This window comes from Ipomoea nil, unplaced genomic scaffold (assembly GCF_001879475.1).
Source record: "Ipomoea nil cultivar Tokyo-kokei standard unplaced genomic scaffold, Asagao_1.1 scaffold0188, whole genome shotgun sequence".
Lineage (NCBI taxonomy): Eukaryota > Viridiplantae > Streptophyta > Magnoliopsida > Solanales > Convolvulaceae > Ipomoea > Ipomoea nil.
Genome location: NW_017616616.1, coordinates 4060602 through 4087615, shown reverse-complemented (window position 1 = coordinate 4087615; position 27014 = coordinate 4060602). Strand labels below are relative to the sequence as shown.

General features: G+C 33.8%; 2 protein-coding genes across 7 annotated transcripts in view; both read left to right on the top strand.

Annotated features, from left to right (window-relative positions):
• LOC109184612 overlaps positions 1–24820 on the top strand; it is a 32249-nt gene extending 7429 nt beyond the window's left edge. The window contains exons 2-3 of the mRNA XM_019334637.1: positions 22908–23819; positions 24571–24820. Of these exons, the coding sequence (XP_019190182.1) occupies positions 23006–23602 (597 nt within the window). The 5' untranslated portion in view covers positions 22908–23005 and the 3' untranslated portion in view covers positions 23603–23819; positions 24571–24820. The remainder of the gene's footprint in view (positions 1–22907; positions 23820–24570) is intronic.
• LOC109184356 (disease resistance protein RPP13-like) overlaps positions 1–27014 on the top strand; it is a 106169-nt gene that overhangs the window by 41523 nt on the left and 37632 nt on the right. For 2 of the 6 annotated variants that reach the window (XM_019334374.1, XM_019334368.1), the window contains exon 3: positions 15726–16506. The exons of 2 other annotated variants lie outside the window; for them this stretch is intronic. In XM_019334374.1, coding sequence (XP_019189919.1) covers positions 15726–16506 — 781 coding nt within the window. Of the gene's footprint in view, positions 1–15725; positions 18024–18107; positions 18218–27014 lie in introns of all 6 variants that reach the window. 2 more of the 6 variants (XR_002054755.1, XM_019334362.1) reach the window with 2 other exon arrangements.

The following is a 27014-nucleotide window of genomic DNA, read 5'->3' as shown; positions in this document are numbered from 1 at the left end:
AATCCTCGGAGTGTATAGAAGGCACAGCACATTTCAACCGCCAAAGTTTTGACAATTCTGTGACTCCAATCCAGCTGATATGCAACAGAACCAGAATCTGAACTGCCCGCCTGCCCGGCCTCTACAATGAATGTCTGTCCAGGATATACAAAGTTCCATATTCACATTGATTGGAAGTAGCTATATGAAGGCCAACTTGCTGTAAGCCTGTAACTATCTCTTTATCTTCTAAACTTGATGTTGACACATGTTGGTCTGAACTACGTGTTAACCATACCTTATACCAAGCAAATTTAATTAAATTCAGTGACTCATGACAGGTTTTGGGATCCGAGGAAAGCCTAAGTGAAGAAGAGTCAGAAGAGGATAACTGATAACAATATTTATGAGTCCACAAAGAGGCAAACTCTAGTGAGTAAGTTTAAAGTTAACCTATATAAACATTTTGGAAGAAATAATTTATGATATTTCTTTTAGTTTAGTGATTGGAAACAAAATCTCCATGGAGTGTTCAAATATCTTAATATGTATTTGGAATCTTGAAACATCTCACTCTTCAATTCTTATACAATATAATAATATTTCTTCCCTTAGCTTGAAACAAAATTACATCAAATTTCGCTTTCTTTCTTATGTTTGATATGATTACATATATAGTTACATGACAGGTTCTCTATGACATGATATATATTACCATTTGGGGCAATGTAAAACCTGATTTTTCAAGCACAAATTTTGTTCTTTTTCTTGATTTTTTCAATATTGGTTTTGTATGTTCACAATAGCAGAAGGGTTCTGCACTTTTATCCAGAGCTCAAAATGGTAGATTGAAATATTCTCTCTATCAGCCTGATTCTTTTATCAAGTTTTCTTAAAAATTCTTCTTGGGTGTCTTGTCTTTCACAGGCCGGCCAGGGGCAGTTTGAAATATTCTCTCTATCAGCCTCCTGCTTACTGAGTAATGTTGGGGAGCTTTCTATATGTTGGCTCAAAGGTGTGTATAGAAGGCGCCCGCAGCACATTTAAACCGCCAGAGTTTTGACAATTCTGTAACTCCAGCTGATATGCAACAGAACCAGAATCTGAAATGAATGTCACTCCAGGATATACAAATTAAAGTTCCACATTGACATTGATTTGACGTGATGATTACAGTTTCCAACAGTAGGTAGATGAAGTGTAGATATATGGTATGAAGGCCAACTTTCTCTAAGCCTGTAACTATCTCTCTATCTTCTAAACTTGATGTTGAAACATGTTGGTCTGAAGTGTTAAGCATACCTTGTACCACAATGTTTTTTTCACATTACATTGTAAACACTGATTCTTTCTCTTAAACATTATTCTTCCTGGGGATCTTGTCTTTTGCAGGAGCAGTTTGAAATATTATCTATCTCAGGCTCCTGCTTGCTGAGTAATAGCAGCGGTCCTCGAGCCGATCGAACTGGTAGTCTTAGCGGGTGTTTGTGTTGCTAGTATTAGTCCAGATGGTGGTGTCATAGGCGGTGGAGTTGGGGGAGTTACGTTGTCATAGCAGCCAGTCCTCCTGTTCAGGTAAGCACCCACCCTTTTTAATGCTTCACCAGTAGTTCATATTCTACAAATTTTGCCAAAAAGAAAAAGAGAACACAATTACAGAAACAAAGAGAGGGGATGCATCATGCAAAATGACACTAACCCAATCAAGACACAAGAATCTTTTTTTTTTTAAAGTACATACGTTTCTTAGTTTAGGCAAGATTAATCATGCATAGCCTACATAACCAGGGCCGGTCCTATCATTTTATAGGCCCGGGGCGTAGAAATAAAAATGGGCCCTACATGAAATTAATATATATTTGCATAACTACATAAAAAATATATTAATTACAAATAACTTGAAATAAGATATACAAGTTTTTAACAATTTTGAATACACAATAATAATATTGAAAACAACTCTAGAGTTTTTGGTTAGTTATAAATGAATTTTCCTTTGTTGGCTTAAAAAAATTACAAAAGATTCAATAATTGCATATGTAACTTCATAAATAAAGAATTCTAATTTATAAAAGTGGATAAACAATTTAAAACCAAATAAACTTATAGACAATCACATTGTTATTATAATAAATAATAAAGTAATTATTAATAAAAATTATAAAACAAAACTTACAAATAAGAGTAGAGCATGCAATCTTAACTATTGAAGCAATAAATCAAAAACACTTTAAAACGTGAGAAATGATATTCATAACAAAATATGAAACATGATTAATTGGATAAAATAGTTCGAATAGAAAACACATTATAAATGATGCATATTCTCTATTGATATCATATTTATAAATATTTTTTTTTAGTTAGATCAATTTCAAGTCTTTTTTAGATTAATTTGAATAGAATGACGCATAATAGAACTTCTAAACAACATTGATTAGATAATTCATAAAAAAAATAAAAAATTAAACTATCTTTTACAATAATTTCATAACTAAATCACAAAATATATTACATATACATAAATCATTATTAGGTTCACAAAATAACACATGTTCTAAATATTAGTAGATTACTCAAATAGAAATAGATTTAAAACTTGATATGAATCACAAAACAATCTATATTATAAATCTCACTATAATTATAGAAATATAAAAAAAAAAATCACATAGTTATAACTCAAAAAATACGATTAGAAATAGAAATAAATTCTATACGTACTATATAATATTCCTAAATTCATCTTCTAAAGAGTAGTGAGGAAAAATTAAATTCAAACAATCTATATTATAAATCTCACTATAATTATAGATTATAAAAAAATCACATAATTACAACTCAAAAAATACAGTTAGAAATAGAAATAAATTCTATACGTACTATATAATATTCCTAAATTCATCTTCTAAAGAGTAGTGAGGAAAAAAATAAATTCTATGAATTATAATTTTAATACTATGTATAATATCCCTAAATTGGTCGGGAGAAAAGCTTTAAAGTAAAATAATAAATATATATGGAGCCATGGGAATTCGACCCTAAATTAGTCTTGGGAGAAAAGCTTTAAAGTGAATAATAAATATAGATGGAGCGACAGGAATTCAATCCCTAGACGTTGACATTGAGGGCCACCACTCTAACCAACTAAGCTAAGTTAACTCCGATTGACTAGAATGTATATAGATTATTTATACCTAAACTTTATAGTATATACATAAGAAGCAGTGAGCTAAGGTGGGCCACTTTCAAGTGTGGGCCCTGGGCAAGGGCCCAGCTCGCCCTTGCTCAGGGTCGGGCTTGTACATAACCTTGCCTTCAGAGTCTTTGAATATTATAAATCGCAAGTCACACGAGTGGCGGCCTTTTAGCTTGTGCTTATGTTGAGGACAACTATGAGGATGACAACAAAGAAAAAGATATCTATCCTCTGTAAATCTTGGAGGGTCCAATGACGAGAGCAAAGTCAAAAATATTTCATGAAGCTGTGAGTGGTCTTATTGAAGAAGTAAGTGAAGCTAATAAAGAATATGAAAATGGAGTTGAGTTGAAGGTGGCCAATATTTTCTGGCATAATTTGAAGAATAAAGATCAAGTGGAGGTTCATACCAGCCTTATAAATCAATACTTGGGGAGTATTTTTCTTACAAAAAAAAAAAAAAAACTTTCAGACTATTTTAGATCGTCCGCTATTTAATTTGTAAAGTCCAAATTAGGCTTATAAATCCTAAATACAATTAGAATTAAAAAAAAAAAAAAAAAAAAAACCTATTTGACTTAATTATCTTAGTCTTGTGGCTAGTTGCATCTTTTTAGCTAGTCTAGCACTAGAATAGCACATTTTGAATTTAAATGTCATTGATGCCCTGCTTTTATTTTTGTTAGACAGACAACTTTGGTAGTAGTAAATTAAAGAATATTGCTTTGATAATTTCTTTTCCTTGAGTTCTTAAAGAGTATTTTGACTTATATTGGGATTTACCTCTTAAGTGGTGTCTACCCTTATCTCCATCCATGGAATGGCGAGACTTCGCACAACCACTTTCCTTCCTTTGCTTCCATCATCCAATCATTCTTCTTTTTTTGGACAGTGCCCAGAACAGCTTAACTCTCACTTTGCATCATTTCCTAACATTACAAGAGTCATTTTTAGTGGAACGACATCTTAACTCGATCTATACTATAATTTGATACTTGATAGTTGTGTAAAACCATATAAAAAATCAAAGGAAAGAGATGAATAAGAAATCTTATCTGCTTAAGCTTGTGTGCTTGTGTGTGTGTGTGTAAAGTTCTCCCATTTTAACCAGTGTTGCAAAAATCATGCCTAGTCATTGAATAATCGGCGCTGGTCGGCTAAGCGGCCGCTGATTAGGTTGCCTAAGAGCCGCCTAGGCACTGACTGCCTAGGTCTCCTAGGCACTGACTGCCTAGGTCTCCTAGGCACCGACTAGGTCACCTAGTCAGCCGATTAGTTATTATTCCATTCTTTTTTAAATTAGTTATTTCACTCATAACGAAATAATCCTAAATTGTTCAAACTCTAAATGTTTTTTAGGTTAATATTTAATATTTTAGTATTAACTATTAATTAAAGTATTAAATAGTTTATAATTATCAAGTTTTAAAAATTTTAAACAAATTTTTAAAAAAATAAAAAATGGGCGCTTAGGCGCTCTATGCCTTAAGCACCCAAGGAGCACCTAGTGATTTTTTCAACGATGATGAATTTAACAAAGCAAAATGTCTTTAAAAATGTTGCAGAGATTGGGCATGGGCACGGTCGAACCCGTGCCTAGTCACCTAGACATAAGGCACCACTGGATTGTGGGCACGGATAGAGGCACGAGCGTGTCTATACCCATGCCCACCAGATAGAATGCAAAATACATTAAATCAAGTCCGGGTCTTTTGTTTTACTTGTCTTATACGTCATTTGCTCAATTATATCAACCAAACCTATTAATTATAGATCTAAAAAAGTAGTTTTAGCTTTTGCTAAACTTCACTTTGCATCATTTTCAAATATTACAAGAGTAATCTCTAATGGAATGTTTTCTTAATATACACTATATATATATATAGTGTAATTTGATAGTTGGGTAAAAACAATCCTATCACGTAGTTAGTGACTTAGTGAAGCACTCAAATCTCACCGCTCCTATCTTCCTTTAATTTTAAAAATTATTATGAGTGCATGTGCTTTCCAAACTTCTACAAAATAATTTGAATTTGAAGCTTTTTGTAAGTTGAATACTATAATACCACTAATGTTCATAATTAATGCACCAAATTGCCAAAAGTCATGAGAACTTTTGACTTAAAATGATAAAAGTTTCAATTAAAATATTACTCTCTTACAATTATTGCACTTAGTGCCATCTTACAATACTGATAATTTGGATTAGTAATACACATTCGTTACAAATGCGAAATAAAACAAACATATTGCTAGAATGATTCAGCCAACAACTACAGTCTGTCATATTTCCTACAACAAACGTATGTTCAAGCTAAGTATTAAGCTAGGATGTTATCTGTAGTGTGTGTAGTGTTTTTTAATAATTATTTTCCTGTATATCCAATATGGGGATGAGCCCATGAGGTGATGATGAATTCAAACATACATCTTTATTTTTTATTTATTTATTTTATTTTATTGGTAAGTAGGAAAACTCACAATTACTTCTGGATGGTGTACGGTGCTTTGAGTAAATCTCACTTCGTGACTTTAGTCAATAAAAGATCACATAGACTTAAACTAACTTAGGTTAAGTTCTCATAATTGATCGGCTCAAATGAAAAAAAAAAATCAATAAACTGTTCTCACTAAGAGTCAAACTTAATTAAACCTTGTAATTATCAAGTTAACAGCTTAAGTAATTTGACTGAGACTATCAACTTCAATAATTTTTTTTTTCTTTAAACATACATCTGGTATTCTCACTGCCGTGACAGTCATTTAATTTGAATTTCAACCGAGTTGGGCACATAGAGTTTGATAGTTTGATTCCTATATAAGGAAAAGCTGGACCATAACTCTTTACCATACATACATTATTTTAAAAAGAATATGCCAACTACTATGTAGTGTGATGATATCTCCGTTATTATTTCAATTGGATGGTCATAAATTCAAACTCTGGTGGTGGAGGTTTAGATGACAAATTATTGTGTGAACTATAAATATAAGGTACATTTTTAATATGCTAAAAGTATATTATTTATGTACTAAATGTACATTATTTGATAGTATATAAAATAATGTATTTTCCATACTTAAATTATGTACTTTTAAATAATGTAGTTTATTTGGGATAAACTCTCGAATAGTAATTGCGAGTTCTTGTCACATTGATTTGAAGTTTTTAACCATAAAAATTTAAAATTAATAAAAATATATTTGCAGTTCTCTATGTATTTATTTATGGACAATACTAAATGTCTATACATTTATCATTCACAAACTTGTCATTCACTCACTGATTTATGTGTTAAATTTTAATAAGTTAAGATTTTTTTTTAAAAAAAAAAAACGAACAAACAAAACAAAACAAAAATTTATTACTCCGTAAAACTTATCACAATAGGGAATGACGAGTTTGTAAACAAGAGATATATAAGCAATTAGCATTTCTTTTATTTATTTGCACGACATCCATCTTTTTGTTTAATTTTGTTTTGTTTTTGTTTTGTTTTTTTTTTTTTTTGGGGGGGGGGGGGGGGGGGGGGGGGGGGGGGTGTTTCCCATACTATATAGTATATACCTCGTGGAATTAAATAGTTTGTATGCACAAACTTACAACCTTTATTAACGTTCATGTCTGGCAATTATATTGTTGAGATGAAGCTGGATTTCGATACACACAAAATTAATAAAGGAATAATGTTCAAATTAGCCACTGAACGTAACCTGAAAATGCAATTAGGCCACTGAACGAAAAAAAGTGCAATTAGGCCACTGAACGAAAAAAAAGTGCAATTAGGCTATTGAACACTCAAAAAATGTGCAATTAGGCCATTGAACTCTCCAAACGTATGCAATTTTACCGGATAGCAGATTACCATCAATTTTAGCAGGTTACCCGGCTTACGTGGCAGTTTAGTTGACATTTAATAATTTTTAAATTATTTTTAATAATTAATTTTAATAATAAATTTTATAAAAAATTGGAAAAAATTAAATAAAAAATAAAATAAAGTCGTTTTTATTTTTTAAAAATTTTTTTAATAAAAAGTTATTATTAAAATTTATTAGAAATTAATTAAAATTTATTAAAAATGCCAACTCAGCTGCCACGTAAGCAGATAACCTGCTAAAATTGAGGGTAACCTGCTATCAGGTGAAATTGCACATTTTTGGAGTGTTCAGTGGTCTAATTGCACTTTTTTTTCGTTCAGTGACCTAATTGCATTTTCAGGTTACGTTCAGTGGCCAATTTCAACCTTAATAAAGGAAAAAAGCTCTGCTCGCTTTACCACTTAGCCATGTGCTTATGTCTCAAAAATATTATATATTATTGATCACTCTCAACTTCTTATTTGCAAGAATTTTTAAATTTTTTTTTTTCTTTTTGGGTTTTGCCATACTATATATGTCTCGTGAAATTAAATAGCTTTTATATATGCAGAAACCAAAAAGCCCTATTTATTAACATTTTGTCTGCCAATTAGGTTCTTTAAGCTGTGATTTTGGTGCTCCATTTTCTAGATTCACCGACCACCTACATTTGTATAAACCCATAATAATAATAATAATAATAATAATAATAATAATAATAATAATAATAATAATAATAATAATGTATTTCAAAAAAAAAAAAATGAAGATGCTGGTTAGCTTTGTGATCCAAATTGTATGTGTTTTCAGTTTTCACCCATTCATTTGGTAAAATTTAAAAAAAATAAAATAAAATTGTGGGAAAGCTAAGGAATTATATTGCACTTATCAGATCAGTGGCAGTACCTAAGTGTAATCCAGTTGAAATCATATTCCACTATCTTCATCTTCTGCTAACGTTATTTCACTTAAACGAACTTTTAAAACAACCATCTCTCATTTACATTACACAAACATAAATTTAGTGCAGGTAGAAACATAATGTTTGTTGAGTTTGTCTCATATAGGGATTAGGAATATGAGTTTGTCTGATACTAGGAGTAGGAGTGAAACGGGTAGACCCCTTGTACAGGGATTAGATGCCTATAAATATATTGGTTGTATCCCTAAGGGGTTGTGTCACCACTATCACCATCACTATGAATATAAGAATTGTTTCACTCCCGTATGTAGGCACATTGCCGAACCACGTAAATCTTGTCTTCTTTACCCTTTTCTGCCATTATTATCTTTCTTGTTCTTATTAATCTCAACAAATTGGTATCAGAGCACTGTTGAGATGGTCAGTTCAAGTACAAAATTCGAGATATCAAAGTTTGATGGTATAGGGAATTTTGGGTTATGACGGTCTAGGGTAAAGGATTTGTTGGCATATCAGGGCCTTCTGAAAACCTTGAGGGCGGAAAATCCAGCAAATCTGGAAGAGGCTAATTGGAAGGAGTTGAAGAAACAGGAAGCTACGGACGTGGTACATGCTGGTGATTCTTATTATAGTGAAGGTGATGTTCTAGCGGTAACTAGTAACAAGTTCAAACATTGTTTGGACTTGTTGGATGTTTCTAGATGCTAGATGAGAAAGTGGTGAGGGGCGCTGTAGTGTTGGGCAGCGCGGATACCAGGAGGGGTCATGAACCTGGTATCGGTATGGACCGGGGCTTGGCATGAGTCACGGTTGGTATGGGCCGGGCTTGGCATGAGTCACGGCTGGTATGGACGGACGCTTCAGGATGAAGCGGTTCGTGAACATGCACGGGGAAACGTTTGATGCTGCGTGGTGCGTGTTGCTGGCCAGTGGTAATTGCTGGTTAGTGGAGCATTGGGCAAGGCACACGGGTTTAGTGTGACTTTGTAGGGGCGCTATTGTGTTGGGGCAGCGTGGATACCAGGAGGGGACATGGACCTGGTATGGGCCAGATGCAGGAGGTCAGCTAAACGGGATAGTAAGCATGAGTCGCGGCTGGTATAACAAGTCGACGGCTGAGGGCGAATGGCTTGGGACAAAGCGGTTCGTGTACATGCACTGGGTAACGTTTGATGCTGCGTATGTGTGTGGCTGGCTAGTTGGGATGAGCATGGTTGGGAGATCACTGGTTAGTTTAATGGGCTTTGTGTAAAATGGATGTTGACTCTTTTTGTAATTCTAGATTGCTTTGTTTCAAAGTGTCCATTTGCTGTTAGAATTGTAGAACTAAGTATTTGCATAAAACAATTTTACGATACGATCATTATGATCATGTTCCACCTTATAAAATAGTATAAATTTGCCACAATTTTAATAGGCAGGTGTCGGTTTTGAAACAACGATCTAGCTCAGCCTCTATAGTCTAATATATACTAAAAAAAATAAAAAAGGGTCAATTAAGCCCTTTAATTATGAGCCAAAGTACAATTAGACGGCAATTTATATCCTGCACCATAGTGCGCGTTGCATTGTGCTCCCAGATGCAAAACGATGTCACTCTATGTACTCCCAAATTATATGTACTCCCAAATTATACTCATCACTTTTACTCAATGATGTGGCATACAAGGATAAGATATTTTCATCATGTGAGTCTTAAGAAAATTGTCTAGCACTCTAGCTACACAAAGATTTGTGAGAGGGGGTAGAAGTTGGGAGTAAAAAGTGTGAGTACAGGTAGTATTTTCCTTATTAATGAAAAATACTACATATACTCCCAACTTTTACTCTCACACACATGATCTTGATGTAGACACTTGTATTGAGACATGCATTAAAAAAGTAGCATATCAGTACGCGCCACATTAGAGAAAAATTTAGAGAGTATGATTTGGGAGTCTAGGTAGTAGAACTCCATATTAATATAGCAAATCAACTCAGATCAGCGGGATATTTGCCCTCCACTCTCTATATTTTGAATGGTGTGAATTAAAAGACGGAAAATATTAGGTGTATTTTCATTTTATACTCTCAACTTTAGCTCCTACATACAGAATTTTGATTTAGACACTATATTAAAATCTACATGAAATAATAATTTATTAGAGTTTGTCACATCATAGAGTAAAATTGGAATAAGATTTGAAAATACACGTAGTAAAACATTTAGAATACAACAAAACAAAAGAGTGGGCACCTAATAATGAATTATTGCACCAAGTTGGATAGAATTGAATCGTTTCTGATCTGTGAGCATGGAGTTATTACATGCATTCAATTTCACCTACTTTAGTTGGTGGACTTGACTAGTAAACTTGTTTCTGTGAGCATGGAATTATTGCATTCAATTTCACCTAACTTAGTTGGTGGACAGTGGACTTAATTGACTTAGTAAACTTATATTAAATCGTTGTTATTCATATCTTTTTGAGTCGTAGTCGTATCTTGTTACACAAAATTATTGACACTCACTTTTAATATAATTATTAAGTAAAATCAGCTGATGTATGTTACCTTAAATTATTCAAGCACCAAGGTAACGATTTGAGAAGTTGAGGTAACAACTGACATATAATAATTGGGTGTTGCTATTTGCACCACCCTTTGACCAAAAGACATCTTGAAATTGTAAAAAGTGAAAGCTTTTAATAATTAATAGGGGGTGTACATAGCCAAATGAGAATACATTTTGCTATTTGCACCACCTGATCAAACTTACAATTAATAATTTATTAATTCATTATTTAATTAATTTAAAAAAAAAAAAAAAACGAAACGTCGGAGAAGGCGACAGACTGCCTTCTCACCGGAGAAGGCAACCCAGGTAGAAGCCTACCTGGGTCGGCCTTCTCCGGTGAGAAGGCGACCCTCTGGGCTGCCTTCTCACCGGAGAAGGCAGCCCAGTTGCCTTCTCCGGTGAGAAGGCAGCCCAGTGGGTCGCCTTCTCACCGGAGAAGATGATGAGTTCATCTTCTCTTTTTTTTTTTTTTTTTTTTTTTTTTTGAATGGTTAAAAAAATTGAATAATAAATATTAATTTTGATCACATTTAATTATGGTGGACTTTTATATTTGCACCACCTATAAAGCTATTAGACCTATTAAATAAGAGGTGCAAATAGCAAAATAGGTGGTGTGAATAGAATTTCTCTAATAATTACTTTTACCTTAAGACAACCTTCACTATTAGAATAAAGGATTGGTTTCTTGAAAGAATGTTTCACCGGTTGGATATAATATAAATAAGTCATAACAGAAATGTATACATAATCCATATTTCAACTTTTAAATACAATATATATTTTATATTATAAATGTAATATTTTATATTAAAATTGTAATATATAGACAATTTGTAAAAAATAAAATAATAACATAATATAATTTTAAATACAATCAATACTTTAAGCCTTATATATAATACTTTATAGCATAAATATAATAATTTATAGAAAAATTACAATAGGCAATTTAGAGAAAATAAAGTATTATTAGATAGCATAATTACATATATGATTAATATTTTAATCCTTATATATATATATATATATATATATATATATATATATATATATAGCAAAATTGTAATAAATTTTTTTTTTTACATGAACTCAAATTTTACCACCAACGTCAGGGTGTAAGTGTTCAAAACTTGTTGGAAATATCTTAATGCAACATGTTTGAATTTATCTCAATTTAAAAAAAAAAAAGCAATTGAAATATATTATTTTTAATTAAGGAGATTAAAAAGCTGCGTATTTCACAAACAGTCGTGACTGTCAAATATGAGGTCCAGATCTGGACCTCAAACGACCTGGAACGACCATGGCTATCTGGGGACGGCACCGGACAACCCGACGACCCGGGAGTGACTTGCTTCAGTTGCCCCACATTATTTATAACTTGTACAAATTTTTGAAGGTAACACTATCGTCACAACATATGAGCTTCAATTATTGCACTTCTTGTATTGAGTTAAGATCAGAAAATAATGTGTAGCCACAAACAATTTATGAAATATCTCTACAAAATAAAAACCTTAGTATAGCTTGCATCTGTACAAACCTTTTTCGAGCATTTTGATGTGAATTAGAGATGGAATATTTCATAGTATTCTACTGCATATATATATATATATATATATATATATATATATATATATATATATATATATATATATATAAAATTAAAGTTGTATGCACTGAACAGATATGCGAAATTGTTGTATTTACACTGGATAAGATTTATTTAACTTTATAATGAAAATAAAATCTATTGATTTTAGTAGTATAGGAAATTGAAGTCGCCTTTTATTTATTTATTTATTTTTTTAATTGTCAGGAAATAACAAATTTTACTTTCTCAATCTAGTTCTGTCATTGGTTTCAACTATTTTCTCGACTTTACGTGTATAATTTAAGAAATAATTTCTCATCTATTCATTATCGGGTGTGAATGTATAAATATACAAAATTAATCTTAACAATAAGGAGAATCCCTTTTATGCTAATAATAAAGCAATAATGAATCGCTTTTAAAATATTACCTGTAAGTGAATGTCATTTTTATGCTAATATTTTACCACAGAACAAACAAAACACTGGAGCCCCTATCTTGGATTATTATGGCACCAAGTTGGAGAAAGTGATAGGAACACTAAAATGTAATAATGGTGTTGCACCCTATTTCACCTAATTGAGTAGGTGGAGTTTTAAACTCTTTAAAGAATTATATTGTATCCCATTAATTATACATCACACCAAGTAATATCTCACATGGTCTCTACATGAACTCAAATCGCGCTACCAGCGTTAGAGTGTAAGTGTTCGAAACTTGTTAAAAATATCGTAATGCAATATGTTTGGATTTATCTCATTAAAAAAATAAAAAATAAAAAGCAAATTCAATTGAAAGATGTTATTTATATATATATATATATATATATATATATATATATATATATATATATAGTAGTAGTATTCTTGATTAATTGAATGTTTTGACTTAAAAGGCTAAAAGTTAAAAATGTTGTCAGCATGGGATTATTGCACTCAGTTTTACTTAACTCAGTTGGTGGACTTGTACACATACATCATACAAATCTTGGGGATTTTGTTGCTTTAAATTCACTTCACTTATGAGAAGAATTGAGCTAGAGCTCTTGCAATTCTTAAAGATAAAAAAGTTGATGTTTGGCTTGGAATTATTGCACCCAGTGGCAGAGAAAATTGAAATTTGCACTCATATTGGTTCTGGTGATCTTCAGAGGAACATTAAACACAGAAAAAAGTGAGAATTACAGAAGCAAAGAGAGGGGATGGCTTGTGTAGCAGTAACTATTGTTGTGAGGACAATACCAGTCGTTATATTATAGACCGCGGTGTGCACCGCGGTAAAAAACGACGCCGTTTCTTTTAAGTAAAGAAACGGCCCGCCGTTAGAGTTAACGGAGTCCGTTTGTTTGGTATATTAAACACCAACTGACATTACAGTATATCCAAACCGACACTGCAGTTATATCAAAATGATACTGTAGTTATAGTGAAATGAAACTGCAGTGTATATAAACTGAAACTGAATAACATTTCACATATTTGAGTGTATATTGTACAATGAAGCTGTAATTATATCAAAATGATCATGTAGTTGTGTTTTAATGAAACTATAGTGTATATAAAATAAAATTAAATAACATTTTCACATATTTGAGTCTATAAATATCGAATGAAACTATAGTTATATCGAAATGAAACTGTAGTTGTGTTCAACTGAAACTGCAGTGTATACAAAATGACACTGAATAACAGAGTTACTTTTTGCAAAAGGGTGCGAAACGGCGGAAATAAACACTGTTAATTTTCATTTAAAAAAAAAAAGACGCGCGGTGCATAATATAATTTGCCGGACAATACGGCAAATTATGCCCTGAACCCGTGTCCACATTGAATTGTGGACACGGGCCCAAAACGATGTCGTTTTTAAAAAAAAACGCGTCATTTAGTTTATAAAAAAAAAAATCGCGCGCGTTTTGCCGTTAACGGCGTTATTTTTTTTTTTTTGGATTATGAATGTACAGTTATGCCGTTATGAATGTACAGTTATGCCGTTATGAATATACAGTTATGCAATTATGAAATTATGAACACAGAGCTCTAACATTATGAACTTACAATTATGAACATATATAGTGATAAAATTATGACCATGGAGCTTTAAAATTGTGAATATAGAGCTTCGAAGATTATGAATGTACAGTTATGGAGTTATGAATGTACAGTTATAGAGTTATGAATCTACAGTTATGGAGTTATGAATCTACAGTTATGAGATTATGAATCTACAGTATGAAATTATGAATGTACAGTTATTGATCGAATTATGAATAAAGAGCTCTAACATTATGAACTTACAATTATGAACATATAGTGATAAAATTATGAACATAGAGCTCTAAAATTGTGAACATAGAGCTTCGAAAATTATGAATGTACAGTTATGGAGTTATGAATGTACAGTTATGGAGTTATGAATGTACAGTTATAGAGTTATGAACGTACAATTATGGAGTTATGAATGTATAGTTATTAACATATAGTAATAAAATTATGAACATTTACTCTTACAATGAAGCGGTCTGAAATTAAAAAAAAAAAAAAAAAAAAGAAAAAAAAAAAAGGAGATAACAGTGCCATTGTTACCCGTGTCCAGCAAGCATGCTGGACACGGGTCCAACGCATAACGATTGGGACAATACAGCTTGGGCTCTGATCTTGCAATCTAAGCCTGGTCCAGTTGCACTAGAAAACTAATTTATTTGCACTGATATCGGCTTCATGCAAAGTGAGACTCTAACCCAGTCAAGAATCTATTGGATCTTTGATCAGTGGAAAAAACAAAAAACAGTGGCCCCAAGCTCTTGAATTATTGCACCAGTTGAGTTGGAGAAAAGTAAAAGAATCTATAGAGTTGGAAAGCTAAAGGTTAAAAAAGGTGTCGGCATGGATAGGAATTATTGCACCCATCAGATGAGTGGCAATACCCAATTCTACTTCATATCATATTCCTTCCATTCATCATCTTGCTTCACTTGCTTCTGCAAACCTTCCCTCGCTCTCAAACAAGCTCATAAAGAAAAAAAAAAAAACTCTCTCATTTACATTACACCTACCACCAATACAGATTGAGAAGAATGGCTTGTGTAGTTGTACTTTCTCTTATGAGGACACTTGAGCTTGAGTTCTTGCAACCTCTGCCTCGTCCAATTCTACAACAAAACCAACTCATCCCCTGCAACAAAGACTTGGTCCTATCTCTCCACAACAAGCTTGGAGTGCTGATGGATCAATTCGATGAGAATAGAATGGATGGTGTTGAAGCAATAAAAGAGTTGGAAACGAAGCTCAGAGATGTAGCTTCCAGGATTGAGGATGAAATTGAACTCCAAGTACTACATCTTTATGAGGATGAAATTCAACTCGAAGAAGAGGAAAACAGAATTTTTCGAGGAATTTTTGATATTTTTGACAGATTTGTGGATCAGACATTTCAGCCACCGAAAAATCACATTTCACAGGGTGAGAAAAGCACTCATCATTGCCAAAGCCTTAACATTCAGCAGACAAGTACTCATCATTGCCAGAGGCTTCATCAAATTTTGCATCCGCTAAGGGGAAAATCTCATCCTTGCCTCAAATTCCGTCGTATTTTGCATCAAGCTGAACAAGACATTGATGCCATCACTGAAGAGTTGGGGAAAGCCAAGGAGGAGTACCAGCTTATCAAACGTCATCTACAAGCAGGAACAAAGCAGCCTGCCTCCCTTCATGTTTTACCAATACCTACTCATCAAGGAGGTATCACCATGCCTGATTCTTCCCACACTGCTTCACACTCCATGGAAATAATGGTTGGAAAACTGGATGAGTTCGAGATTATAAAGGAGAAGCTAATCCAACATCCATCTAAGCAGCGACAAGTTGTCTCAATTAAAGGCATGGGAGGTATTGGTAAGACAACATTAGCAAAGAAAATTTATGAACATCCATCAATCACTTCCCACTTTGATAAGCGAGCATGGACTGTCGCATCACAACATCACAATAAGAGACAAATGCTCTTAGGCCTTCTTGGTTTCAATGACAATAATGCAGGCAGCAGCAGTGATGAGGACCTAGCATTAAAACTCTATCAAAGTTTGAAGCATCAAAGGTACTTGGTTGTGATGGATGATGTATGGAGTGTAGAGGCATGGGATGCTCTCAAAACTTGCTTTCCCGATGATGGATATGGTAGTCGAGTATTGTTGACTACTCGCCTTGCTGAGGTGGCTAATCATATCTGCACCCAAAATGACTTTTCTCATCAAATGCAATTGCTAGAACAAAGTGAGAGTTGGAAACTATTTAATGAAAAGGCATGTAAATCTCGCGGTCCTGAATTTGAGACGATTGGGAGACTGGTAGTTGAAAAATGCAAAGGACTGCCTTTGGCAATTATTGTGGTTGCAGGCCTTTTTTCCAAGCTCAACGCTCTAGATGACTGGAAGAATACTGCGAATGCTCTAAGTTCTTCTTCTCTAACTGCTCTAGATGATGAAGAATGTTCGAGAATACTCTCATTGAGTTACAATCATTTGCCCCACAACTTGAAAGCTTGTTTCTTATACTTGGGAGTTTTTCCAGAAGATCACGAGATCGGAGCTGTGGATCTTGCAAGGCTATGGCTTGCTGAAGGACTCGTTAAGGCATTTGAGAATGAAAGCGTTGATGCAGTGGCTAACAGGTACATACAGGATCTTATGGATAGAAACCTAATAATTTTAATCGAGAAAAGCCTTTGTGGAAGAAAAATTCAGAGTTTTAGGATGCATGATTTATTGCATGTCTTTTGTGTGAAAGAAGCTCAAAACGAGAAACTTTTGCATGTTGTCGAGAGTGAAAATAGTTGTTATTTTCCTCAGAAAGGTTTCCGCTGGGTAAGCATCCAATATGAAGATTTTAACATGTTTACAATACAACATTATACCTTGAAAAGCTATAGATCAGTCTTCTGTTTTTTGATGTGGGAATCATTTGTAGATTTTAGAAATAGCAATCTACTGAGAGTACTCTTATGCAGCTATGATACACGTGCCAGACTAAAAAATAATGTTAATACTGTCCATTTGAGATTCCTAAGTGTTGGAAATGATATAGAACTGTCCAGGGCTCAGAGATTCCTAAAGTCAAGACGTAGAGAGAGTGTTGAATTGTTAAGGTCTTGGAATCTTCAAACACTTAGTAGTCTTTATGGAAGAGTATCATACAGATTTGATGAAGGAGGGAAGTATTCGAAGTTTCCACAATTACACTTTATTTGTTGCTGTGAGTATTTTGATGGAAATCCTCCCAATTTTGTTCAAGAACTTTATGGGATAAGAGCGGCTGATTGCTCAAAAGAATACATTACCAATATTCCATGCTTGAAGAAGGTACGTATTCACGGTGAAGGCAGAGAGATTATTGCTTGCATTGCAAACTTAGCCTATTTAGAGCAGCTCGAGGAACTTTACCTTTCAAGTCGGCTTGGAACACATACTCCAATAAATAATGATATTGTTCTCTTGAAAAACCTTAGGGAGTTGATAATATATGGTATGGGATTTCAGTGGGAGGAAATTAATGTTCTTAGCAAGTTGCCTAGGCTAGAGGTGCTCAACTTAGAACCGGAGTCATGCGTAGGCAAAGAATGGGAAATACAAGAGGAAGTGATATTTTGCCAGTTAATTGCTTTAGTTATCTGTGGTTGTGATCTCAAGCATTGGAAAGCTAGTGGGCATAATTTCCCAAAACTTGAGCACCTATATCTTTTTATGTGCCATAGATTGAGAGAGATCCCAATTGACTTTGCTGAAATTTCAACATTGAAGTCATTCAAATTACGCGAATGTCTTCCTTCTGCTGTGAAATCAGCCAAGAAAGTTCAAGATGAGCAACATGAGTTTGGAAACTATGATATGGTTGCTATTGAGATAGAAACATTAGATGTATGTCACCCTTTCTCTATCTTAATTGCAATTTTTTTCAACTCGTGCCAAGCAAATTTGATTAAATTCTGTTACTCATGACAGGTTGTGGGATCTGAGGAAAGCCCAAGTGAAGAAGAGTCAGATGTGGATAACTGCTAACAATCTAATAAATGAGTAGGTTTCAAGTTAACCTATACAACGTAACTGCCAGTTTTTAATGCTTCAACAATTCATATTCTGCATGATATCTTCATTCATATTGAAGCTAATAACTTTGCTAATTTGGGTGTTGTGACAATCAGGTGATCTTTGGTACAAGCTAGGGAACAGTTCAGTTGAGCGAAAGCAACAACTGGCTAGCTTCTCGATCTTGGTAATACTCTAAATTGATTAGCTTTTGGCACCGCATTTAAGCAACCAGTATGACCAGTTCTTCCTCATCACTAACATCATTCGTGGTGCATGTTTCATAACAACCATCGATAATAGAACGGATATGTTTTATGATTCTCAAGTGTTAAGGCTTATTAACAACAAACTTTGATTAATTTTATTAGGTGGATGGATGTCTTGTTCTGCTGGAAGTGGCTTCACTCCACACATCATCACTGTGGCGGTAGGAGAAGTACGTGATCTACTTTTTGGTCTCTATATTTCTCCGAACAAAATTTGATTAAGGTTTATTTAACTATATAATGAAAATCTAATGATTTTGGTATAGAAAATTGAAGAAGTCTCCTTTTATTTAATTGCCAGGAAACAACAAATTTACTTTCTCTCTATCATTAGTCTGCCAGAAAATACTCTGCTTAGATTTGCAAATTAAAATATGTTTTTTGATGCATTGGAGTTGATGATGAGTGTTAACAAGCTAGCTAGCTAAGAAGAAAGCATATATCTTCTCATTCCATGCAGTGGTTAGTTCTTGAATCATCAGGGATATGCAATGCAATAATACTTCAATCTTCTATCTATATTCATACTTAGTTTACTTGTTATTATATTGTATTTTTAGTATTCACAAACTTTCAAGACTTCTTAGATGCATGGTATTCTATTTAAAATTGTCAATTTGTCATCGTGGCTATCATTTGCTTCAATAAAAAATACTAGCTTTGGGCAACTGTCTACATGGTTGCACCCAAAAGATGTGGGTTGAACAGCATATGGCTTTTGCTGTGTTTTATTCAACTGTTATGGGCGTTTTTGATATTTGAAATGAGTTCTAGTTCACAGGATCTTCAGCTGCAAATATTGAATACATTGCAAACAAGGATTAGTTTATACGTGTTTAGAGGTGTCTCCTATAATTAGGACATCTTGTGATCTAACCAAAATATGCAACATCTTGGGCTGCAAATATTGAATACACAAGACACAGATTGCTGCAGATTTGGAGTGGGCCAAATTTGCAGAATGCTGCTCATTTTTTGTGCTGTGCTGGAAGATGAAAGAAAAAGGCTTCAAGTTGTTGGCTTGTTTTAGGCTGCTAGTAGCTAGGAATGAGTAATAGAATATGGTTAATTTTTTTTTTTTTTTACAACAAAGGGAGGGTGGAACCCAAGAAACAATAATAAATCAAGGGAGGGTGGAACCCAAGAAACAATAATAAATCAGTCACCACGGACAGAAAGAACCCCAACATAATTCCTTTGGACTAACTCCTCGAGCTTGGCATTCAAACAAAAAAAAAAACAAAAGAGCCAGCTCGTGATCTAAGCCATAATTTTTCGCTAACCAGTCTGCAACTTGATTCTGTTTTCGTAAAACGTAAATGCACTTAACATTTCAGTCCTTTTTTATCCATGCTTTACACTCAAAAATAATATTGTTAAAAGTTCCATCCCTTTAACGTCAAAAAGCTAGAGGGTCATTTATTTACTTTACCACATTGACAGAGTCGCTCTGAATAATAATATTGGAAAAGGCCATTTGCCAAGCCACCTTGAGACCAGTTAGAACTGCCCAAGGCTGCAAACTGTCTTCTAAACTTGAACTTTTTGAGACATAATGACACATATAATGTTGGTATGAAGTGTTAACCATTCCTTGTACCACAATGTTTTGCACTGTTGTGCAGAATCAAAGTGCGAGCTGTTAATGTAACTTGTTGATTTGTATTTTCTTACATATACATCACACAAATCTTGGGGATTTTGCTGGAAATTCACTTACGAGTACAATTAAGCTTGAGTTTTTGCAATTTTTGAAGATAAAAAATTGATCTTTTGCTTGGAATGTGTCAGAGAAATTGAAAATTGCTTAAAACTAGCTCGAGAAAGTTGGCACTTGTGGTTGATTAGCTTATCATCACTTAGCTTAACACCCTTTTGGTCCACTATTGATCTGAGATGACAAAACACACTAAAAACTACACATCATTCATATTAATTAAAGTCAACATATTGCTGGAAAGTCTTGCTTGGCCAACCATTTAATATGTTCTCCATCAACAAGAAGCTAACCTTATTCTTTGAATTTAAACATTTAATACTGTAATAATTTGAATTGGAATTAGTGCTACGACATGTTGCAGAAAGCTACTGAAACCTTAAACCAAAAAAAAATAAATAAAAATAAAAATTCCGTTTATGTTAAAAATCTTATGGGGAGAACCTTAACCAAAAAAAAAAAAAAAACCCTTAGTCTCTGTCTGGCTCGTCTCCAGCGGAGACGAAGGGCGTAGCGTCTCTACCTAGCAATGGAGACAGCCGGAGACGAAGGGGTTGGCTTTGTCTCTAGTTGTCTCCTTGGCCATGGAGACAGCCAGAGACGAATCAGTGGCCCTTTTTTTTTTAATAATTATTTTAATTAAAATTATTTAAAAAATATTTTTAAATTAAATAACCGCCACGTCAGCCAGTAAAACAAGTCATTTTAGATTGAATTGAATGTATTTGCGTAGTTTAGGGATCCAATTATATTTTTTTTAGTTTGATGGCCCAATTGCAATGTAGTGTATCGTTGAGTGGCATATTTGACCCTTATTCCTTGTATTTTTTTATATGCCACCAAACATCAAATAGCACAAAACACTAAGAAAATGTCAAGATCAATTGTTTACCAATACGTCAAAAGTTATAATAACTAATAGTGAATATAATGCACAACTTTATTTATTTCCTACTTGCATTAGTTGCATAGCAATCGAATTCATATTTAAATACACTATAATTTAAAATGTTTGATCCATAATTATATATTCAGATTCATCCGAAATTTAAAACTCACTTGAAATTTCGAGTGTTAATTTGAATAATCTGAATAACACCGACCTCTACCTACAATGTAACCCCTAATATAACATCTGTTTTTTTGGGGTCAATTCTTGAAAGTTAACATATCAAATTCATTTAGTCGAGTAATTGACTTGATAATAAGTCGATTTGAGCCAATCAGCTATATGAAATCTATGTTAATTTACTTTTTTATATAATTTTTTTGCTAGCTAGAGTTATAAGATAATTTTAATCCAATATGCACATTAAAATAATGGTGGTGAGCTTTTGGATCCAGCTGGCTTCAATAAACAAAAGCTAAAATAAAATAAAGAGCATACGGTCTTGTAGAGAATTGCCGGCTTATATATTTAATAGCATATAAATAAAGTTTTCATTATCGACCAAAATGTGCAGCATAAAATAAAATATTGAAAGTTGCAATTCAATTAAAAATGGTGCCTCCCAACTTGCAATTAAAATATTTCAATTATTGCTGGAGAAAAGTAATGTGCCGACAATTAATATATATATTATGCGTTATTAATTTATTTTATAAACACATAATTTATTAATTAAAGACATAATTTTTGAACCAAAATTCATAATACGAGGTGACTAACCTTAATGCATTGTATAACAATGGTACATTTATTCAACACAATAGTGATCCTTTAGTTCACTGCTGGAAACTAGTGAATTTCCGACCACTTTTTTGACCAATCAAAAAAATGGTCGTAAAAAGCGACATTTTCTCATTTTTTCGGCGAAGGTATGTACGGTTGGAAAGGTTGTCGGAATTTCCGACCACTCGATAATTTCTTTTCAATCCAATATCCAATTTCACTTTTATCTTCCCAACAACGAACCATTTGTCACTATATATTGCTATAATTATTAACTTAAAAAACTAAATTTATTAACAATACTGATAATGTGTTTAGTAGTGCAAATTGCAGAGGTCACCGGAATCTCCTACAAAAACTACTTATATTTACAATTTAAAAATGTCGACTTGCAATTAAAATATTACTCTCTTGCGATTATTGCACCTTAAAATATGGTGTTGTCATCATTATCAATTCTTAATCTTTGAATTTTAATACTACAAATATATAGAGTTTTCAATATGGACGGCCCTTAAAGCAAGCTGGCCCAACTTTTTTTTTTTTTTTTCCTTCTTGTTGTACACCTTAAAAGTGGCAAATTATGTTGTGCATCCGTATGCACCATGCATGGTGCATACGGATGCAAAAACGACGGCGTTTTATTAAAAACGCGCGTCTACTTCAAAAAAAAAAAATCAGTTTTGATTCCCAGCAACAATATTATATTGTGCATAATTTGAACTAATATTCTAAAATCTATGAACTAAAATTTCAGAATGAATGAACTAAAAATTCAGAATCAATGAACTAAAAATTCAGAATCTATAAACTAAAATTCCAGAATCTATGAATTAAAATTTCAGAATGAATGAACAATATAATGTTGTTGAGGGGAATCAAAGCAAAATAATAAGAGCAGGTACGAAGTAAAAAAGTATGTCCTCAAAACTCCAAAACTGTCATAGTGAACTGTGCAAATAAACAAATGATTTGAAGGTTTTCATGGGCTAAAAACAGCGTGTAAGCAATTAAAAACTTAACATTAACCAAAATATTATTATATTACCTAATTCCAGTTGATATCATTCATCTTCATCTTCCTTCTGCTAACCTTCACTCCAACAAACTCACAAAACAACTCTCCTTTCCATTACACCTACACAGAGAGAGAAGAATGGCTTGCGTGGTTGTAGTTTCTCTTATGAGGACACTTGAGCTTGAGTTCTTGCAACCTCTCCCTCGTCCATTTCTACAACAAAACCAACTCATCCCTTGCAACAAACACTTGGTCCTATCTCTACACAAGAAGCTTGGATCTCTGATGGAATTATTCGATGAGAGTAGAATGGATATTGGTGTTGAAGCAATCAAAGAGTTGGAAACAAAGCTGAGAGATGTAGCTTTCAGAGTGGAAGATGAAATCGAATTCCAAATTGCACATCTTCATGAAACAGAAGAGGAATTTGGAATTGGAACACCAGAAGCTGGGGATACTGATACTCCTTGTTTCAAACTTGGTCTTATTCTCCAACAAGGAATGGAAGACATTGATGCCGTCAAGGAAGAGTTGGTGAAAATCAAGAACGAGTACAAGTTGCAAGGAACCCCTGATGTTCTACCAATATCTGAAGCTGATTCTTCCCAACCTGCTTCAGAAATGGTCGGTAGAGACAAAGAGTTTGAGATTATAAAGGAGATGCTAATCAAACGTTCATCGCGTCTCAGAATTGTTTCAATTAGCGGTATGGGAGGCTTTGGTAAGACATGTTAGCAAGAAGAATTTATGAAGATAAGTCAATTGCCCATTTTGACGTGCGAGCCTGGGTTGTTGCATCACAGCATCATAACGTGAGACAGATGCTTCTTTGTCTTCTTAACTCATTGGTCTATACGAATAATAGCAGCAGTGATATTTTAGCAGAACGCAGCAGGAGTTGGGATGAGGGCAAAGTTTCCAACAAACTCCACAAGGCTTTATTCGGTCGAAGGTATGATCAAGAACACACGTCCAAAAGTTATAGCTATTATCACAATCCCCAGTCACTGGGTGCTAAACATCTCCTCCCGGCTAGCATTAACCAATTTTAAATGTTATTTTTAGGATACACTTACCACTCACGTCAAAGCTATAGCTAGTAGTGAAACACAACCTTATTTCTTTATAAATAGCCATTCTAGACATTGGGTATTGGACTTGACCCTACCAGCCTCAGCCCAACAATTTCTTAGCCATCACCGGGTTCTAGACTTGGTCTTTTTTCACCAGACAATAAGAATTGAAACAAATGCTTCTTGGTCTTCTTAATTCAAATGGCTATGTAAATAGCAGCCCTCGTGATGATGATCTAGCATTACGACTCTACCAAAGTATGAAGCATCAAAGGTACTTGGCTGTGATAGGAATCGTCTCTAATCTCATACGTAACAATGACTCATCACTAAGATTCTTTGTATTGATTAAATAATATATACAAACTCTGATCTATAACTCTATAAGTCTATCTCATAATCACTGCTAGAAATTATGGAATTTCCGAACACCTGAAAGTGATCTTAAATCAAGTCGAAAGCAAAAAGTGATCAGAAATAGCAACAAAGGTTTTTCCGAATATCAAAAGTGGTCGAAACAAGACTTTCGACTTGATTTAAGATCACTTTCAGGTGGTCGAAATTCCATAATTTTCAGCAGTGAATCTTTATCTACCCTAACACATAAATTTACACATACTGTAATAATAGGTACTTAATTGTGATTGATGATGTGTGGAGCATGAAGGCATGGGATACAATCAATAGATGCTTTCCAGATGATAAACATGGTAGTTGAGTATTATTGACTACTCGCTTTAAAAAGGTGGCTTGTTATGTTAGTTCCAACCGTGACTCCATTCATCAAATGCACTTCTTAGATCAAAGCGAGAGTTGGGATCTATTTTGTCAGAAGGCGGGCACATCACGCCTTGCTAACTTTGAGACTATTGCAAGACCAATTGTTGATAAGTGCAAAGGACTACCTTTGGCTGTTGTTATCGCAGCAAGTGTAGTTTCCAATTTCAACGTGGACCCAAGTGAGTGGGAGAATATTGCTATGACTAAAATTTCTGAAGCATGCTCAAGAATATTCTCATTGGATTACAATCTCTTGTCATATAACTTGAAAGCTTGTTTTTTATATTTGGGAGTTTTTCCGGAAGGTAAAGTGTTCTATATTAAAGATCTTGTAAGATTATGGGCCATTGAAGGACTTATAAAGGAGTTTGAGAACCAGAGCCTTGATGAAGTGGCTGAAAGTTGGGTACAAGAACTTTTGGATAGAAACTTGATTCTTGAAAGCATGCAAAGTTATTGTGGAAGAAAAATTAAGGCCTTTAAGATGCATGGTTTACAGCATGCATTTTGTATAAGACAAGCTCAAAAAGAGAATCTTCTACATGTGGTAGATGGAAATGGTTTCAATTTCTGTGTAAAAGGTTTCCGTTGGCTAAGCATCCAATCAACAGATTTTGATGACGACACTCGTACATTATTACATTCTGCTTCTTCTATTACATGTCGGTCCATTTTCTGTTTTTCGGAAGCAAAATCTTTACATTTGAAAAGTTTCAATCTATTGAGAGTATTCTACTTTAGTGATGCTAGCATGTGCAAGAAGATTGTGGATCTCGTCCATTTGAGATACTTACCTCAGGTAGTTAGAGATTTTAGAATCATAAAACTATTAAAGGCTTGGAATCTTCAAACACTTGATGATGGAAGGAACAACTTGAAGAAGTTCCGACAGCAACAGGATTCTCAAATTTCTTCCAAACTGAAGTTGAAGCCTTGTGATTGCACAATAGAATTCTTTCTAAGAAGTCCGTACCTTGAGGAGGTGGTAATTACAGGTGAAAGAAGATGTTGCAATGAGTGCATTGACACCCTTGTCTATTTACCCCAGCTTAGGGGACTGTATATTAATGGCAATGTATGGGATTATAGGACTCCACAAAGGATTTCAATTAATAACCAAATTGGTCGGTTGAAAGGGGTTGTGGAGTTGTCATTTAAGTGTATGAATTTTGAGTGGAAGGGAATTAATGTTCTTTGCCAGTTGCCTAGGCTAGAGGTGCTCAGGTTATTATTTTCCAGCATAGGCAAGGAGTGGGAATTACCAGAGGATGGTGCATTCATTAGCTTAATTTATTTTGAAATATTTTCAACTGATATCGAGCATTGGGAAGCTACTGCTGACCATTTCCCGATTCTTGAGCGCCTACTCCTTCGCAATTGCTTTCGGTTGAGAGAGATCCCATACAGCTTTGCAGAGATATGGACATTGAAGTCAATCGAATTAACACGATGCCTTCCTTCTGCGGTGAATTCAGCCAACCAAATCAAAGATGAGCAGTGTATCTATGGAAACGATATTCTGGTTGTCATTGAGAAGGAAACAATACAGGTCTCTCTCTATCCATTTCTCCTTCTCAATTGCTTTTTATTTCACTCTCAGCTCAACTCCTTTAATTTTTCTCTAATATAAATATAACTTCATGATATAGTTTCATTATATCCTAATTTGTTTTCATTCATTCATGACAGCTTAGTTCTGATGAAGATGATGCAGAGGAGAGCTAGAGCAAAGAAGATGCTAAAGCTGCTTATTAATTAATGAAACTTCATATATTATATTGTGTTTTAATTTGCCAATGACCTTGTGATCAAGTGGCATGAAATGAATCGATTCTTTCAAATTGGAGTCGCAGTACTCAAAAAAAATATTGTGTTTTAATTTAATACTTGGAAGCATAAATTAAAATAAACCAGTGCATATGCATTTGCCTATACTTTTTGTCTCTCTTATGATCTTATGGTTAAACACAAATTGTTTGTGCCATATTAGTAAGATTTATTTAGCCAGGAAATAAAGGTGTTCCGATAATTCTTTGTGCTAAGATTTTCGAGGAAACTTAGGAACATATATATGTAGTTGGTAGCTTTTTTGAAAACCATATGTAGTTGGTAGCTAGTTAAGCAAGAATGACTTATGAAATTATGCATCATATCATTGTGATCTTGTGCAGGACATCGCAATTCAACAAAGATAATGTCAAGTCATTTTTGCAACAAGTTAGGCCCCAAAGCTGTATGCATCCAAGTGCGAGCTGTTAATGTAACTTGTTGATTTTTATAACTTGTTGATTTTT